The following is a 15000-nucleotide window of genomic DNA, read 5'->3' as shown; positions in this document are numbered from 1 at the left end:
AGGAGAGGAGGTGCCGACCTCCCAGGCCCGGCCGCGGGTGGGCCCGGCCTGTGGGGAGACGGCTCAAATCCAGAGCGACGTTTCTCAGATCTGTGTTCTCGCTTTAAATCTGTGTTAAAATGCCTTTGCATGAGAACAGGCCCTCAACTGCAATCCCTGCCCCTTCTCCTCATTCTTCCCGAATCCGAGCCTGTCAAGGATTACAGTGTGCAACCTCTGCTGACAGCAGATAAATAACTGACAGTATTTTAGCAGAGTTGCTAGGTTCTCTGCAGAGTAATTTGTTTTCTCCTTTCTCACCAAGTCTTTAATGTTTTGTTATAAACATCTATAGCAAGGCACTGTTAATAGAAATGACTTATAGCCAGAGGTCTGGATAAAAGGCTGCGATGGTTTCCGAGCGTCTCTCTGTGACAGCGGCTCTGCCAAAGAATTAGTTTTCCCTCTGTGTAAATGTGCTTTGGTGGAAACAGACAGCAAAATTGCAATGATCAATGGACAAAGTCCCCAGATTTGATCAGCACTGTCTACTATCCCACAGGTTTGCTTTCCAAGGTAATAATGTGTGCTCTCAGTGCATATGATGGTGATGGTGGTGGCTGAAGTGGCACAATCCTTTCTCACCACAAAATTTGCACACAAGCATTTATGTGCTTACATTATTCCCTCTCGCTGCCCCCCAGCAAGGCCAGGGGCACCTGCAAAAGCTTTTGCTGTAACTGAGGCTACGCCAGCTTGTTCCTCCTCTCATACTGCATTTGAGTGTGGTAGTGAATGTGGAAAGTTGCAAACGCACTGCACCCCCAAACCATAGCCCACATCATGCAGATGCCACATACTGAATTTATTACTGTAAAATTCTGGGCTCTTCACTCCTTTCTTTCATGGAGAAGACCTGCAGTGTTTCTTTTAATTCAAGGGTCTCATGTTCTTTCTTTCTTCCCTGTCTGTGCTGTATCATCTCAGCAGTTAAAGACTCGATAACGGAAAGTTGTCAGAAATCAATTCTTCTTCCCCTAATTGCATGGGTGTGATAAAAGATCACACATGGAATCGGCCAGAATTTACACACACACGCAAACAAATAGCCCTTATCAAGTCTCGTGAAAAATCAGATAAACCTATTATCTCACGTTGTACGTAACTGTGTGTGACAAGTGCGTGGGGAAGGAGATACAGGAGGGTGAGGAACTGCAGTGGAAGTCACGATGAGGAAATGCAGAAGAGAAAAAAACCCAGATTGCAAAAATTTATCTGCAGATTTCTGGTCTAAGGGAAAATGGTGTGCACAGAGATAGCGCTGTGCCTCACTGCCTGGTTTGGATGTAGAGCATCACTGAACTCAAAGAGCTGAAGAAAGGAGTCTGTAGAGAAAAGCTTGTTTTGTGTTCGCCATGTGCCCATCACTGCACTACCAGACACAAGTCCCCTGCAAACTGCAAAGAAGAGGATCCTAAGAGGGCGTATTTTTAATTGTAGCACCTTGTGACTTTTCATCTCAGCAATGCCATACAGAATTTGTGTAGTTTGTGTGTTCAGCTTTAACGGGAATTCAGAATTCAGAAGTGTTTAATACAGAGACTCTTGAGAATGCAGTTTCTTTAATACACAGTGAATCTATACCCAAGTCATATTTTGCTCACACTGCAGAATAAATTTATCCCACCAGGAATTCAGGTGTAGAAAGGCAGCAGAAGATGAAAGTGCTCCACCTCGAAATCGCCTTTGAGTACTCAAAGCTGTTATTAGCCTCAATGGGCATCCCCAGCAGAATCACAGAATTGTAGGGGTTGGTTGCTTTTCCTTTCCAGATGGCTACACGTGCAGCATCACTTAAGGAAGGCAGAGGTTGATCGTTTTCAGAAGAAAGGATCCTGCTTGCGTCACCCACAAAATCCTCCATTTCAGGGAAATCTCAGCAGGTTGGTGCTTCTCTGCCACCTTGTATGGGGAAATAGCAGAGAACTTGGCTCTGGCTTTGTGCTAAATGGTGAGAGAGCGGCTACAGGAAAACTTCATCTTTGAAAAGCAGCTGATTCTGGCAAATTTAATCCTAAAAGGTGGAAGTGTTGGGTAGATAAGGCAGACTGAAAGCAAAGGCTTAAAATGCAGGTGTTTATACAACCTTAACTAAAAGGTACCAGATATGATAAAGAGTTTATAGGACGTACAATAACAGTTTTAAAATGGATACTTTTTAGAAGTGTGCAAGAAAAGTTATCTAATACTCCCAAACAGCGTTCACCAAAAGTGCAGTACAGATGACAAACGGTGAATTGCCATGAATGTGTATATAGATTTGCATGATTAAGTAGAAGCTGACACCTTGACTTCTTGAACACCTAAGGCAAAAAGAGAAGAGTCTGACTTCTTTTTCATGCAATCCAGAGTTATGTTTGAGATGAGATATTAGTTTGTTTTGAAGAGTGGACTTGAAAGTTGATTAAATACTCTGGGAAGTTCAGATTTAAATGTGATCTGGAAGGGGAGTTTGGAAGTATTTGTCTTATTTTGTTGTTCATTCATTGGTGAAATCTAATCTCTAATCTTGAAACTTCTTCCAGCAGCCAGGAATTTGGGATATTGAATTGTTCCAGTGGAAGATGCACTATTCCTTAATCTTTGTTTCTGAGATCTTGCAGAAATTTTCACCGTATAATAGAGATGTCTCAATTGTGAAAATTCTCCTCCTATAGTGAGCATCACTTGCAGTTTTACTACTTGCATAAATATAGAGTTTGTCTTTTTGTAAAACTTCAGATCTGTTACTCTAAAATCAGAATTCAGAGTCTGATCTTGCAGGTGGAGAAACTGAGGCAGAAAGCAAATACCCAAATCACATGTGCCTTTTGTGATGTGTTCTTGTTGCCCAGCTGTGATGACTGCACCCGTCTCCTCCTGCTTTTCCCATTCAAGCTTCAGGTAGCTGTGGCTGTGGGACAGAGAGGAGCAATGGCATCTGTGTTTAAATCAGGTACTTAAATTTTCATTAGCTGATAAGTCTGATGAGTTAGTGCTGGAGCATTTTTTATCCTTCCAGAAGATTGTGTTTCTGCCAATCATATTGGAAGATACACAGAGAGTAGTGAAGGTGTTAGGTTTTGAGTGGTATTTTTTCTCATCTGGTTTCAATTGCCCAGGCTGCTGATTAGTAGCTGAAGCATTTCGCTCATTTGGTATCAGCAGTGTAATAAAGCAGAGGAGAACTATCTCAGAAATACAAAAAGCTAAAATATTTTGTGATCTGTTTTCACTCAGATGTGTACTTCAAATTGCATTCCTTCACTTGAGGGAAATCATTTCAGTTACTCCGGTCACAGCAGAAAGCAGTCCTCTTTTTGAATGCCTTTTTTCATTAATGTAGATATGTTTCTCAGATGAGAAACGATGTTTCTTCTAATTAAGGTTACATGTAGTTAATTTCCTTTTTAAAAAGCTCGGTGTGAAAGGCACTTTCCTTTAAAAAGGGGGGGGAAAGAAGAGAAAAAAAAAGTGATACAGCTGATGTTCCTGTTACCTTAGCAACAGATTTATTTATTAGAGTCTGAAATGACATGAGTTAATATACCACATACCTGCTGATCGGCAAACTCTCCTATTTCAGCTCCAGTTGACAATTAAGTCCTGGACAGCTACAGCCAGGGGTTAATGTTACTCATTAGGAGAACTAGGTCATTACTGGGAAATCAAGGCACTTAAGGCAGCATGGATAAAATTCAAAATTCAACATCTCAAGGAGTGAGGGGTTTTATGTTAATTAACCTTATTTTCCTTTCATTAAAAAAAATCTTTCATATATGCATATGACAGTGGATCAATTAATTGGAAAAAAAAAAAAAGTAAGCTGTAGTTTACTTTCCTAGTTGTCTTCATTTCCTTTGGAAGGGTTTCATTATTTTATGGAAAATTCTTATGTCTATATGATGAGTAAAAAGGGTATTAAAATTAAGAAGGGAATCATCATGGAAATCAGCTTTACCACAAGGGAGTGAGCAAATAAAAGCCTTGGAAATGAAAATAAATAAGCTTTGCTAATACCTCACCTAAGGAGCAGCATATAAGCCCATCAGAGCTTGGAGATATTTAGAGGTACTTCTTTGCTTCTTTATTAAGCAGTTACATAGTTATTTGACCTTCAGAAACTGAAACTTTAGAGAACTAAATCCAAGTTGTTGGTAAATATTCTATTTACAGAAAGCTGTTCAGTGATGTAGCACGCAGTAACTCCTGTGGTTAGCAATCGGTTTCTGGTTTCCAGTAAAATTAAATATATTCTCTGAAAGTTTTATTAAGATATCTGAGTGGGAGTTTTAACTTGATAAGTCATAAGTGATTTAATAAAGCTCTCCAGAAAGCCTTTATTTACTAACTTTTAGCAGACTTCATTCTGATATTGGAGAACTTAATAGGTTGAAAAAGAATCATATTAAAATAAAACTTTCTTTTTTACTCACTGCTTCCCCAAATACATTCGGTTCTTTCACTTCTACTAAGCACTGTACTTTCTTTTCTCTGTTCAAGCTCTGCAGCCTTATTTTGCTCCTCTTTATATATGGAGAAATTTGGTGTCAACTCTTTTTCCACTCCTGTAAAGTCGAGGTTAAAGCACATCCTACCTGGGGTGCACATAGTCAGAGCAGTAAGTGATTGTAAAAGCAGTGTTATCTGCACCAGAAGCAAAACTCGAGCCCTGTGAGTGCTTTTCTGCTACAGGGGATGCTTTTGCATTTTGAAGTAGAAGGCAAATAGCATCAAGATTCTGTTTCAAATGTCATATGTAGAAACCTTCCTTCTTTGTTCCCTCTATCCTACCCAGATGCTCATAGCGCAGCCACTTTAGTGCTGTCCTCTGAAGGCTCTCATGACAAGTGTTTCAGCCATGGTTGAAAAGACGATCTTGACTTAAACATAGGGCTGGAAAAATTAAGAACTTAAATGTTTGGGATCAGTGTAGCCCAGTTTGACATAAAAGCTCCAGTAAGCTTGTCTCTGCCCTTCTCCTTGATGAGAGATTCATTTCATGATGTCTTTCTTCTTTGAGCAGCTGCAAAACCCAATTTTTTAGCAGGAATGCATGTGAACTGCTGGGACGAAGGAGTCCTTTCATGGCTGCGAAGGAAGGGGGCTTACGCTCTTCCAACTGTTGCCATCAAAGCAATTTTTTTCTGTTCCTTTCTCCCAAAGTCATCTTGACCTTTCTCTTTCAAACATCTTTCTTTTCTCTTTTCCAGGCTCAGTTCCACAGGCATGTCCTCCTTTCTGTTCCTCTTTTGCAGCAAATCTGCATCTCATTTTCCTCTCCCACAATTTCTCAGCATTTCTTTTGTCTAGAAGTTCCCATCACTCTCCCTACCTTCACATGGTACTGTCCTATTTGATTCCTGCTTGCTCATAGGCCCCATTGTCCAACCTTACTGCATTGCCCTCTTGATCTCTCCCATTAATTTTCTTAATCAGTTTATCACCTCACATGATCTGACCTGGTCTTATGTCTTTTTGTCTCCCACCCTTTCTGTCTTCACTCATCTCACTAGTACTTTGCTGTGCTATTTTTGTAGAGCTGGTCAAATTGATCAGATCTTATTCATTCCTTACGCTTTTTGTGGTTCACTTCTGAGAGTTTTAGTCAAACTAGAAGAGCACATTTTACCATTAGCACTTTCTGTCTCTTCATCCCCTATTTTCTCCATTGTCTTTTTCTTAAGCAAGTCTTCCCCTTTTTCTTGTGATTTTGTATTCTTAATGCATACAAACTAATTCTTTATTCTGCAAAGTCTGATGATGTTATTCTGAGTCCAGGAGAGGAATCCTTGAAAGTGAAGTCAAGCTCTGTGTTTGCAGTTCAGATGTTTGATTCTGCCTGGATTTCAGCAGCCTGACTGATCTGAGATGTGTCCAAGATGTGGACGTTTTTAGGAAGATCTTCACAAGGGCAATAAAAAGCATTTCTTTGACATAAAATCAAACCCATTTATATATTCAGTTCTCGCTCAAAAATAAAATGAGACTTGAATGCATAGAACAGAGGCTTCTTTGAAATGTAATGTAATGTATGCAAGATATGCGTTGCAGTTGCATTAGGTAGTGGGACTTTTAAATCTTGTTCTTTGGCTGTTCTAGAAAATTTTTGGCAGCATTTTTTCTGGAAGATCATAGTCCAAGATAGCTTCAGTCCTGGGAAACATCATAAACATGGACAGAAAGGGTTTTGTAACAAGTCCCAGGCAAACTTAACAGACAGAGCCACCAGCCCCCTTTGTAATATACAGCACCTGTCACCAAAGCGTGCAAATACCTTCTGAGAGGCAAAAATCAAGTTGTTCCCTAGCTAATGATCTAATATTCTTCCTTATTTTCACCAGTAATGGGGGGGTTATGTTTCTTCTGCTTCTTCCTTCGAAGCTCCTTTTAATTAATTTCTTCTTCTTACTGCACTGCAATATGTGATTTTCTTCTCTCACTCCCTTCTTTTCCTCCTAACTCTCCTCTTCTCCTTGTTTTCATCTTTCCTTTCTCCCTTTGTCTTCTCCAATCTCTGCTTTTCCTTGCTTGCGGTTGTGTGAAAGCTTGTCTCAATGCAATGCGTTCATTCCTTGTTCTGAAAGCTGTGAGATGTGTAGTTGTGTCAGTCTCTTTGACTAATGACTTACAAACCTTGGTCTTCTTGCCAAAAGAGTTCCTTCTTAGGAGCTCCATCCTTGCAGAGGACAGTTTCACAAATCCAAAAAGCCAGAGTTGTGTTTGGTACCTATGCTCACTCCCCTCACAGTATTCATTAGTGGCCAGGACGTGCTTTTTGACCCAGAAAGAGCATTTAGGGGAATATTCAGTAGTCACAGTTTGGTGATATGAGTTCACTTTGAAAATTAGAGAGGAATGGGCAGTGTTATTCCCCTGAGTTTAGTATGGTGGATTTTCTAATGTCAGGCAAATGTGTAAGAGAGTATTTTTCATGTAGTGACTTATGTTTGATTCTTCTGTTCTTCCAGTGAACCACCTGAGAAAATTCTTAGCCACTTATTATCATATTCATACCCATCCATTATTACCGTGGCATGATTTTTTATGGTACGTGGAATTACAATGGGGGTATACTAGGTAGGGTTATCAGGGCTGTCAGCATCACTCAGATTCTTTATCTTGCTTACTGTGAGTCCCAACAACAGGGGACCATTTGTCATATTACCTTTGGAACACAAAAGGAAGTTCATTTTTTAAATAAGCTAGTCAAGGTAGTCCATAGCAGTGAGTGCATTCCGTGGCAAATACAACAGAAATTATTTTCATCTAAATCCTGCACTTGTGAAAAGCTAGATTAACTAATTTGGAGTAAAAGAAATGAAAGAAAGGCATCTGAATAAAAGCGCATTGATTTTTACACCAATGGAACTGAGACCAAAGAGCGGTCTTTGTCTCCAAAGGTTAATCTCTCTTTAGGAAATAAGCAGGAGGCTCAATGACTGATGGTGATCCTGAGGTTTCTTTGGGTGGAGAATGGGTAATATTTTATTTTGAGATTTTTCTTCATGAATTGTGAGGGGAGAAGAAGAAGAATCTAAACAATAAACTCCCAAGGTTCTTTTTTTATGAATCTCCTCGAGATAATGCAAGATAGGAGAAAATGCTTTTCCAGCGTAAAGCAAAATGCCACCCATTTTTCTCAGGCCAGCAATTTAAAAAAAAAAAAAAATCAGAAGGTAAAATACACGCTCCTCACTGTAAATAAGTCATGGGCTATAATAGAAAATAAAACACGGTGTTTGCCAGTAGTGTTCAGCTGCTTTGTGCCTGTCCCCTGCCAACTTTGAATCCCTTGGCGTGCACAAGTGTTTTGGAAGCACAGGTGAGCATCAGGGCCTTTTTCAGTTGTAGGACCTCCAAATTGCTGCCTGGAATTTATTCTTCAGCATCTTTTTTTATCAGTGATGATTATACAAAAGCATTTTCTTCTAGCTGACTCCATTTTCTGTTAACTGAGTGGGTATTAGATGTTGCAGTAACTTTTGATGCTGATGATGCCAGACAATGTTTAGAGGCACAATTACAGCAGAGATATTTTGTAAGCATATCAGCTGAAGAAGAAAACTCATTGGACTTAACAACATATTCACACTGTACCTCTGCCTCACACTGGAGATGTAAAAAGACGGAAAAAATACTGTGATAAATTGAATGAATGGAAAGCAATTAACTTTTCCTTCATGTTTGCATTTTCATAGTTATTTCTTTTTCCCCTGTTTCTTTCCTAACAGCTCTTTCCTGGCAGTAATATTTCCTCTTTTGCAGTTATCGGGAGCCTTGTTACCAGAAATTTGGTATTAGAATTTTTTAATAATTTTTTTTGTTTCTTTTTTTTTTTGTGTATGTGTCAACATAGAAAATGTATGACTAGAATCATTTGATTTAGGAAAGTCTTCTGCCCTCCATGAAAATAATTATTTAAATGTATTTCATTGGTGTGCTGGATAGGCTTGTAACACAAGTCCTCTCACTTTAGGAAGAATATTATCTTCCAGAAGTATTTACTGACTCCGACCCTCAGCACACTTCTGGAAATGAAAGCTCCTGTAAAGCTGCATCGTACAGATGAGGAAACCTGGGCAGAGCGCTCTCGTGGGAAATCAGTGTCAGGAAAAGACCAGAACTCTGTAATTCTCTGTTCTGAAGGCCGTGCTTCTTTCCTTGTAACTACGCTGTTGATTTCTAACATTATTGGATTATAATAAGCCTAGATTCAAATTTTACTGACCTCAAAATGTAATGCAAAATATCAAGGTGTGTTCTAGTAAATAGTGCATTGTAGTCTTCAATCGCTGATAATTTTTCTGTTGGTTGGTTTTGGTATGAAGTGAAGCCCCATTTCTAGTTCAGCAGAGTATGCATTTCTGGATTGCCCCATTTTTTCATGTGCTGCTGTTTTTTTTCTTGAAAATGAGATAGAGGGTCAGCAGGAGGCTGTTGTCATATGTGTCCTCTTATCAGCCTGTGGCATCCTCCATCGCCCTCCCCAGGTCTGCAGTGTATCAGCCAAACCGGTAGAGAACCTCAAGTTCCTGCTTTTATCACCCAAACAAAGAACATTAATGGGATAAGGGCACCTTCCAGCTTCTGGCTCTGCTTGCGATAAAGCTGTGAGTCTTGCCTTGCTGCTCTCCCAGCTCTCAACAGCCCCTGCTATTCTTCTCCTTCATTGTCTCAGAAATTTGAAGTTTTTCAATGGATTGTATGGGTTTTCTACCTTCTCGTCCTTGATTCTTTTGTTCTCCATCCTCTCTGCACCGTGCTTCTCTTCTAACATTGCTGAATGTCTTTCCTCTTTTTATTCTCTTTCTGTTCCATTCTTCTTCTTTAATTACTGTGCAGTTTTATTTTTGCTTCCTAATTTATATCTTTACTGATATTTTTCTGACCTTTTCTCTGTCACTGATAGTGCTCTCAGATGCTCTCGGCAGCTTCTATTTCCATCAGAGTCTGACTCTTCTGTATTCTTTCCTTCCTTCCCAACCTTCTGCCTTTTCCTATTTTTTTTTTCTGTCTCCATAAACGCTGCCCAACCTCATAAATAATGAAGAATTCTTCAGTGGCCTCTTCTGTGAGCCATTTTCTGTCAATAACTGCAGATAGCCAGGAACGTGTTTCACCTCTTGGTGTATATGTTAGAAAAGTGCTAAAATGCTCCTTTGACTTCTGAAGATTTTTTACCTGTTTTAGTAATTCTACTTCTCACCTTTGCCTGTCTGACATTCAAGAGATTTTATGAAGTTAGAAGGCAACAGGAGATGCACACAGGTTGGAAGGTGGGTTCCTTACCTGATGCTTACCATAGGCTGCTCATCTGTGACTTGGAACTAATGCTGCTGTTCCTCTCCGGGCTCTCCATGTGTTTTATGTACTGTTGTGTAAGAAATGTTTTGAGTCGCTTGGATTTCAAGCACTGTCTGAAGTGAAATATTACTGTGTGCCCTTCACCATTTTGAATTCTCTACCACTGAAATACTGCAAATCGGCCATGCTAAATGTCTTAAGAAGATTAAGATCAAGCTTTTTAATATTGCATTCAGCTGAGCTCATTTGTAACCCTTTCAGAGTATGGCCCACCCTGGGAGACAGCAGGACCAGAATCGTTGCAAACCTTCATGCAGCATTATCTGAAATATGTAGAATTTCTCCCTGGCTCAGCACTTCCATGTTACTTATTAACTTGCACAGATTTTAAACTGGATGTTTTTTTTTTTTAATAGATTGCATTCGTTTTGTGGCTTTGAGCAAGTTCTGTTTCTCTTGTCCAACTCTTCTTCTTCCCAATTGCATCTTTATGCATCTTTCTCCAAATTCTAAATAACGGGGTTTATCACCAAGTATAAGTTTACATATACTTAAAAATTTAAGCTCAAGTCACAGAAAACCATCTGGGTCTCATACTAAATTTCACTTAAATTCAAGAGATGAGTATACACAGGATAGTGCATAAAATTCTGCTATTCCTTTTTATTTATTTATTTATTTATTCTCCTCATGTATTTTCCATCACTGGTCAGGGTGTAGGTGTCCTGCAACAGCAAGGATTATCTCAGGTTCAGCTGACTTGTGTGCACTCTCCTTCCAGCTCCAGCAAAGGGCAAATATCTGGGGCTCTTGGTCTAAATTAATAAAGTCCCTGAATAGCAGAAGGGTGTTTTGAAGTCTTTTACCGCTGATTGTACAGAGGTGCATTGCTGCAGTGTGAAGACGTTGTGGTTTTTAATCATTTTAGACTGAAAAGAGGGATGTCAAGTCATCAATTAATCCTGACAGTGTCCTTCTGTGGTGAAAAAGTAATACTATCACACCCATGTTATAAACAGAAAATCTAAGGCGGAGATAATAGAGGCTCAGTAGTGATGGGTACTGATGCTGCAGCCCTCCCATTGCTCATCTGGGGACAGTCCTGAAAGTTTTTTTGGATTAAAAGGGGAAGTCACTATAAATCAGGATGAACTCTGATCCCACTCCCAGACCGCTAGACTTCATATGTGTTTGGGACAGAAAAATTAAAAAGCTTTTCAAGGCCAGGCTGGATGTGGCTCTGGGCAGCCTGGTCTGGTGCTTGGTGACCCTGCGCATAGCAGGGGGGTTGAAACTAGATGAGCATTGTGGTCCTTTTCAACCCAGGCCATTCTATGATTCTAGGTAAAAAATGTTAGTGTGCAGTATTTAAACCTGGAGACTGAGCATCTCCAAGAGCATTGCACTCAAATGCAAATATAGGTATGAGCAGGAAGCAGATGGTGCCTGTGTCCATTTTGTGGGAGTTTGCAGCTGGAGTTTGGCCATTCTGGTGCTTTCATGTTCTTAGGATGAAATTTAGACTGCATTCATACCGTGCCCAGTCCTTACTTTTCCTTTACCAGATGCAGATCATATCCACTAAAAATCCAAGAGCATTTCAAATACCTAAACTAAATAGCTAAGCCAGACCCTGGAATCAAATTAGTTTAATTTTCCTCAAAAAGTAATATCTCGGAAAAAATTTTTATATTTTTATATCAGGCTTTTATACCATTTTGCAGTCCTTCCTAAGGAAATGGAGTATATATAATTAATATTGTTTAATAAAGCTCCAAAATGCAACAGATGCAGCCAAAAGTGCACGTCATTTTGAGCAGATCTTTACAGAACAGACATTCCATATTGTGTTCATCTTTTTCCACGATCACTGCTATGACAATCTGGTGTGTTTAGCAGTTGTTGCTGAGTAAGGCAGACTGGATTGTATATGGCTTTCTCCATGTCAGCCAAGAAATGTAGCACTCTTTGGTGTGGTAAAGAGGTGGTCTTGTGTTCGTTAGTCCTTTCTACCAGGAGCTATGCCACTGCTAACGTGCAGGTGTAAGAAGGCATTGCCATCTGTAGGTGCACATGCCAAAAGCTGGCTTTAGGTCGTAACAAAAATGACTGAAAATGAGGTGGCTGTGATGTGGAAAAGCCACAGGAACGAACAGCTCAGACAGTATATGACCTTCTGGGTAGAAAAAAATGGCAAAGTTCACAAAATGGGTCACTGAAACCTCCGAGTATTGTATAAAAGCCAAATATTTTCAGAGGGGATGAGAAAGGAGGATCACCTACATCAGAAAACCCTTAAGAAAGCCTCCAGTGCAGAGGAAACATTTCCTCTTTCAGCATTCCTTCTGGGTGCCAAATTTTCCTTCTGTTCCTCCCCACCTATTAAACAAAGCTGCAACTTCCAATTCCTATCAGTTTTCCTAAATATGTGCAGCTTATGTGGCTTCTCCGAGCCGCGAGGCTTCACGTTCTCCTGCCAGCTCCTTGACAATGTGGCTCCAACAGCATCCTCCACTTTTGGCTGCCTCTGGGACCCCTGGTCTCTTCTGGAAAGGGAGAGGGAAAGCATTTCCTTTTCTGGAAGGACTTTTTGTGACTGCGAAGCCGATAGAGTGGCTGTGAAAAGCTTGGAAGGATCCATGTGAGCGTCACGGCTCTGTCTGTCAGGGCCCACTTGTGGATGGGAAGCTGCAGGCCTCAACGCTTCTCAGGATCGCTTACACACACCACGAGCACCTGCCTGGGAGGGAAACTGAGGCAAACAGGGAACTGGGAATAGGCTTGGACTGATAATTTACCTGCCAGAAACAGGTCAATCCAAGCGGCTGTTGTGTTTTTGCAGCTGAAAGAAATTCTCTGTCCGAATTCTCTGTCTTACCCACTTCGGTTACTGGAAGCACCGTGAAGACTCCTGGTTTGCAGATGTGAAACAAATTAGGAAGCTTATGCTGTTGCATTCCTCTTTATTATTTGGAACAAAACAAATCTGGGAGATGCAGAACTTCTTTAAGTAATTATTGTCTGGCTTTCTATTAGAAAAAAAGTGTATCTGATTCGAAGAACTTCCCGGTTCCTGACGATTTTTGCAGCCTAGGAAAGTCATATTAATTATAAGATTAATTTGTTTTAATTCCCTAAACCAAAAATATTGACTGTATGAGAAATTAACACATGTAGAGCTGCAGATGTCATTTGGCTTCAGATTTTCTGAACGATATAATTATTAATCTTTCATATAGTGGTGTGACAAACCTACAGATTCATTCTGGAAAATCAGTCTGTGAAGAAAGACAACAGGGCCACTGAGCTGTAGGTTTTCCCTTAGTACAGGAAGGAAAACAGTGGAGTTTTCTAAATAATAACTAAAATCAAAATATCTTAAAGGCATATGGTGCACATCTGTCTAAAATACAATAATTTAAAGCAGAATAATGAAATGCGAGATGTATGTAATATTCACCTTAGCGTGGGGAAGTATCTTATTTTGTTTTTAGTATAATCTGTCAAATTTTGGAGATCTAGATCATTTGTGAGATCTTTTTAACCATTTGTCATGTCCTGGTAAAGGCAGTAGACAAACAAATTGTTTTTGTTCCACTTTGTTAGTAACCAAATTTGTTTTTGCCTCCTATTAGTTCTCTCCTTTCTTCTTCACCTGAAGCACTGAAGGGATTGGGAGCTTTCCATTGGTACACAGATTCATGACATTCTGGCTGGGGAAATCCTATTTTTTTAGCAAAAGTTTTTTAGTAATGTGTTATTCCTGGGAAAAAAAAAAAAAAAAGGGCAAAATATACTATAGGATAAGTATGCAATCTTCTATAAGAATATATTCTGAAAAGAAGATTGTATACATAAGGAAAAAGTAGAGATGATCGTGTTTTTTTCTCACCTTATCCTTTCTCTAGTGTGATGTTGCATTGTTTGAGGACAGGGAAGAGAGAGAAGCATCACATGAAACAGTTCTGTTCCTGAGTGCTGGGTTGAGGAAAATATTCAAGCATGCTGTATAAACAAAGAGGGAATTTATACTCAAAGTAGAACTGAAGATAAATACTGTTCTGGTAAACAGAAAACAATTTCTCGAGTAAACACAAGTGATGCTGAGATAAGTTCTGTTTATTTCAAGGGAACATGACAAAGATCCTGAAACTTTCTTTAAAGTGCTGCTGAAACTGAAGGAGCAGGAGCTACCTTTTCACGTGTCCGTCCTCGGGGAGACTTTCACTGATGTTCCAGGTACCTTTTCCTTTTGTTTTTTAATTCTTTAACATAAAGTTACCATAAAATAGATATTTCCGGGGGGGATTTTTCCTGCATTTTGCTATGTTAGTGGAAACAACTTATTTTAAATGTTTTTTACTTGGAAAATGAAATACTACCGATAGGTTGCTCAATTAAAATGATTTGAGACAGCAAGTATTTTTCACTTTCCTTAGCAGTACAAAACCATGTGTATAACTTGTGTTTTATTAGCACGTCTGCATTTATTGAAGCATCCAGTTAGGTGGGTGGTTCGGATCGGAAATAAAATGTTTCAGCCTGGGTCACTCGTCTGAAACCCAGACTCAGATTTTAGCAGGTGAAAGCACTTAGTTCCCTTCCGAACATGGGGTTAAGAACTTGTGCGAGAGCTTCTGGTTTGTGTCTCTGAAAGTGATCATTAATCTTTAATATTTTTCTACCACTCTTTTGCACAGTCCATCCTTTCCTTGGTTTCTGACAACCTCTACCCTGCAAACAGTTCTATTCATTTGCAAAAGAAATGGAGTTTATTCTGTATACGCACTGCTTTGTGTCTGAGGGCTTGTGGTAATAAACAGAATGATCAGATCCCGCAATGGATGTGCACGCAGTAAATTAAAACTTTTACAAATGTGTATCAGCTACAGATGAACCGAAATATGGGGTGTTATAGCTCGTCTGTGTTTTCCAAGTTGTAGACTTGTATCCCTCTGCTGCTTCAGTATGTAGAATGGGACTTGGGACCAGCTGAAAATCTGTCCTTTTGCCAGTTCTGTACTATCTGTTACCTCCAGGACTGTTAATTTTCGATTCTTTTAGTTTTGATTTTGCTGCTTTTAAGACAATGGGAAATGGATCGGATCCATATAACGTTTAGGTCCCCGCCTGTGGCCCATCTGGATTGCACAAATAAGGCATGATTTGGTAGTA

General features: G+C 39.7%; 1 protein-coding gene across 52 annotated transcripts in view; it reads left to right on the top strand.

The window, feature by feature from the left end:
- Positions 1 to 15000, top strand: part of GTDC1 (glycosyltransferase like domain containing 1) — a 168061-nt gene that overhangs the window by 132840 nt on the left and 20221 nt on the right. For 51 of the 52 annotated variants that reach the window (XR_003076011.3, XR_003076010.3, XR_005861258.2 and 48 more), the window contains one exon: positions 13955 to 14064. Coding sequence is in view for 43 of the 52 variants with exons in the window: in XM_025152235.3 (XP_025008003.2) it covers positions 13955 to 14064 (110 nt within the window). In the remaining 9 variants the exon portion in view is untranslated. Of the gene's footprint in view, positions 1 to 8497; positions 13593 to 13954; positions 14065 to 15000 lie in introns of those variants that run through there. The other variant, XM_040703504.2, reaches the window with a different exon arrangement.

The sequence above is a fragment of the Gallus gallus genome, chromosome 7 (genome assembly GCF_016699485.2).
Source record: "Gallus gallus isolate bGalGal1 chromosome 7, bGalGal1.mat.broiler.GRCg7b, whole genome shotgun sequence".
In the NCBI taxonomy this organism is placed as follows: domain Eukaryota; kingdom Metazoa; phylum Chordata; class Aves; order Galliformes; family Phasianidae; genus Gallus; species Gallus gallus.
The sequence above is the reverse complement of the archived record's forward strand: the minus strand, read 5'-3'. Positions and strand labels throughout refer to the sequence as shown.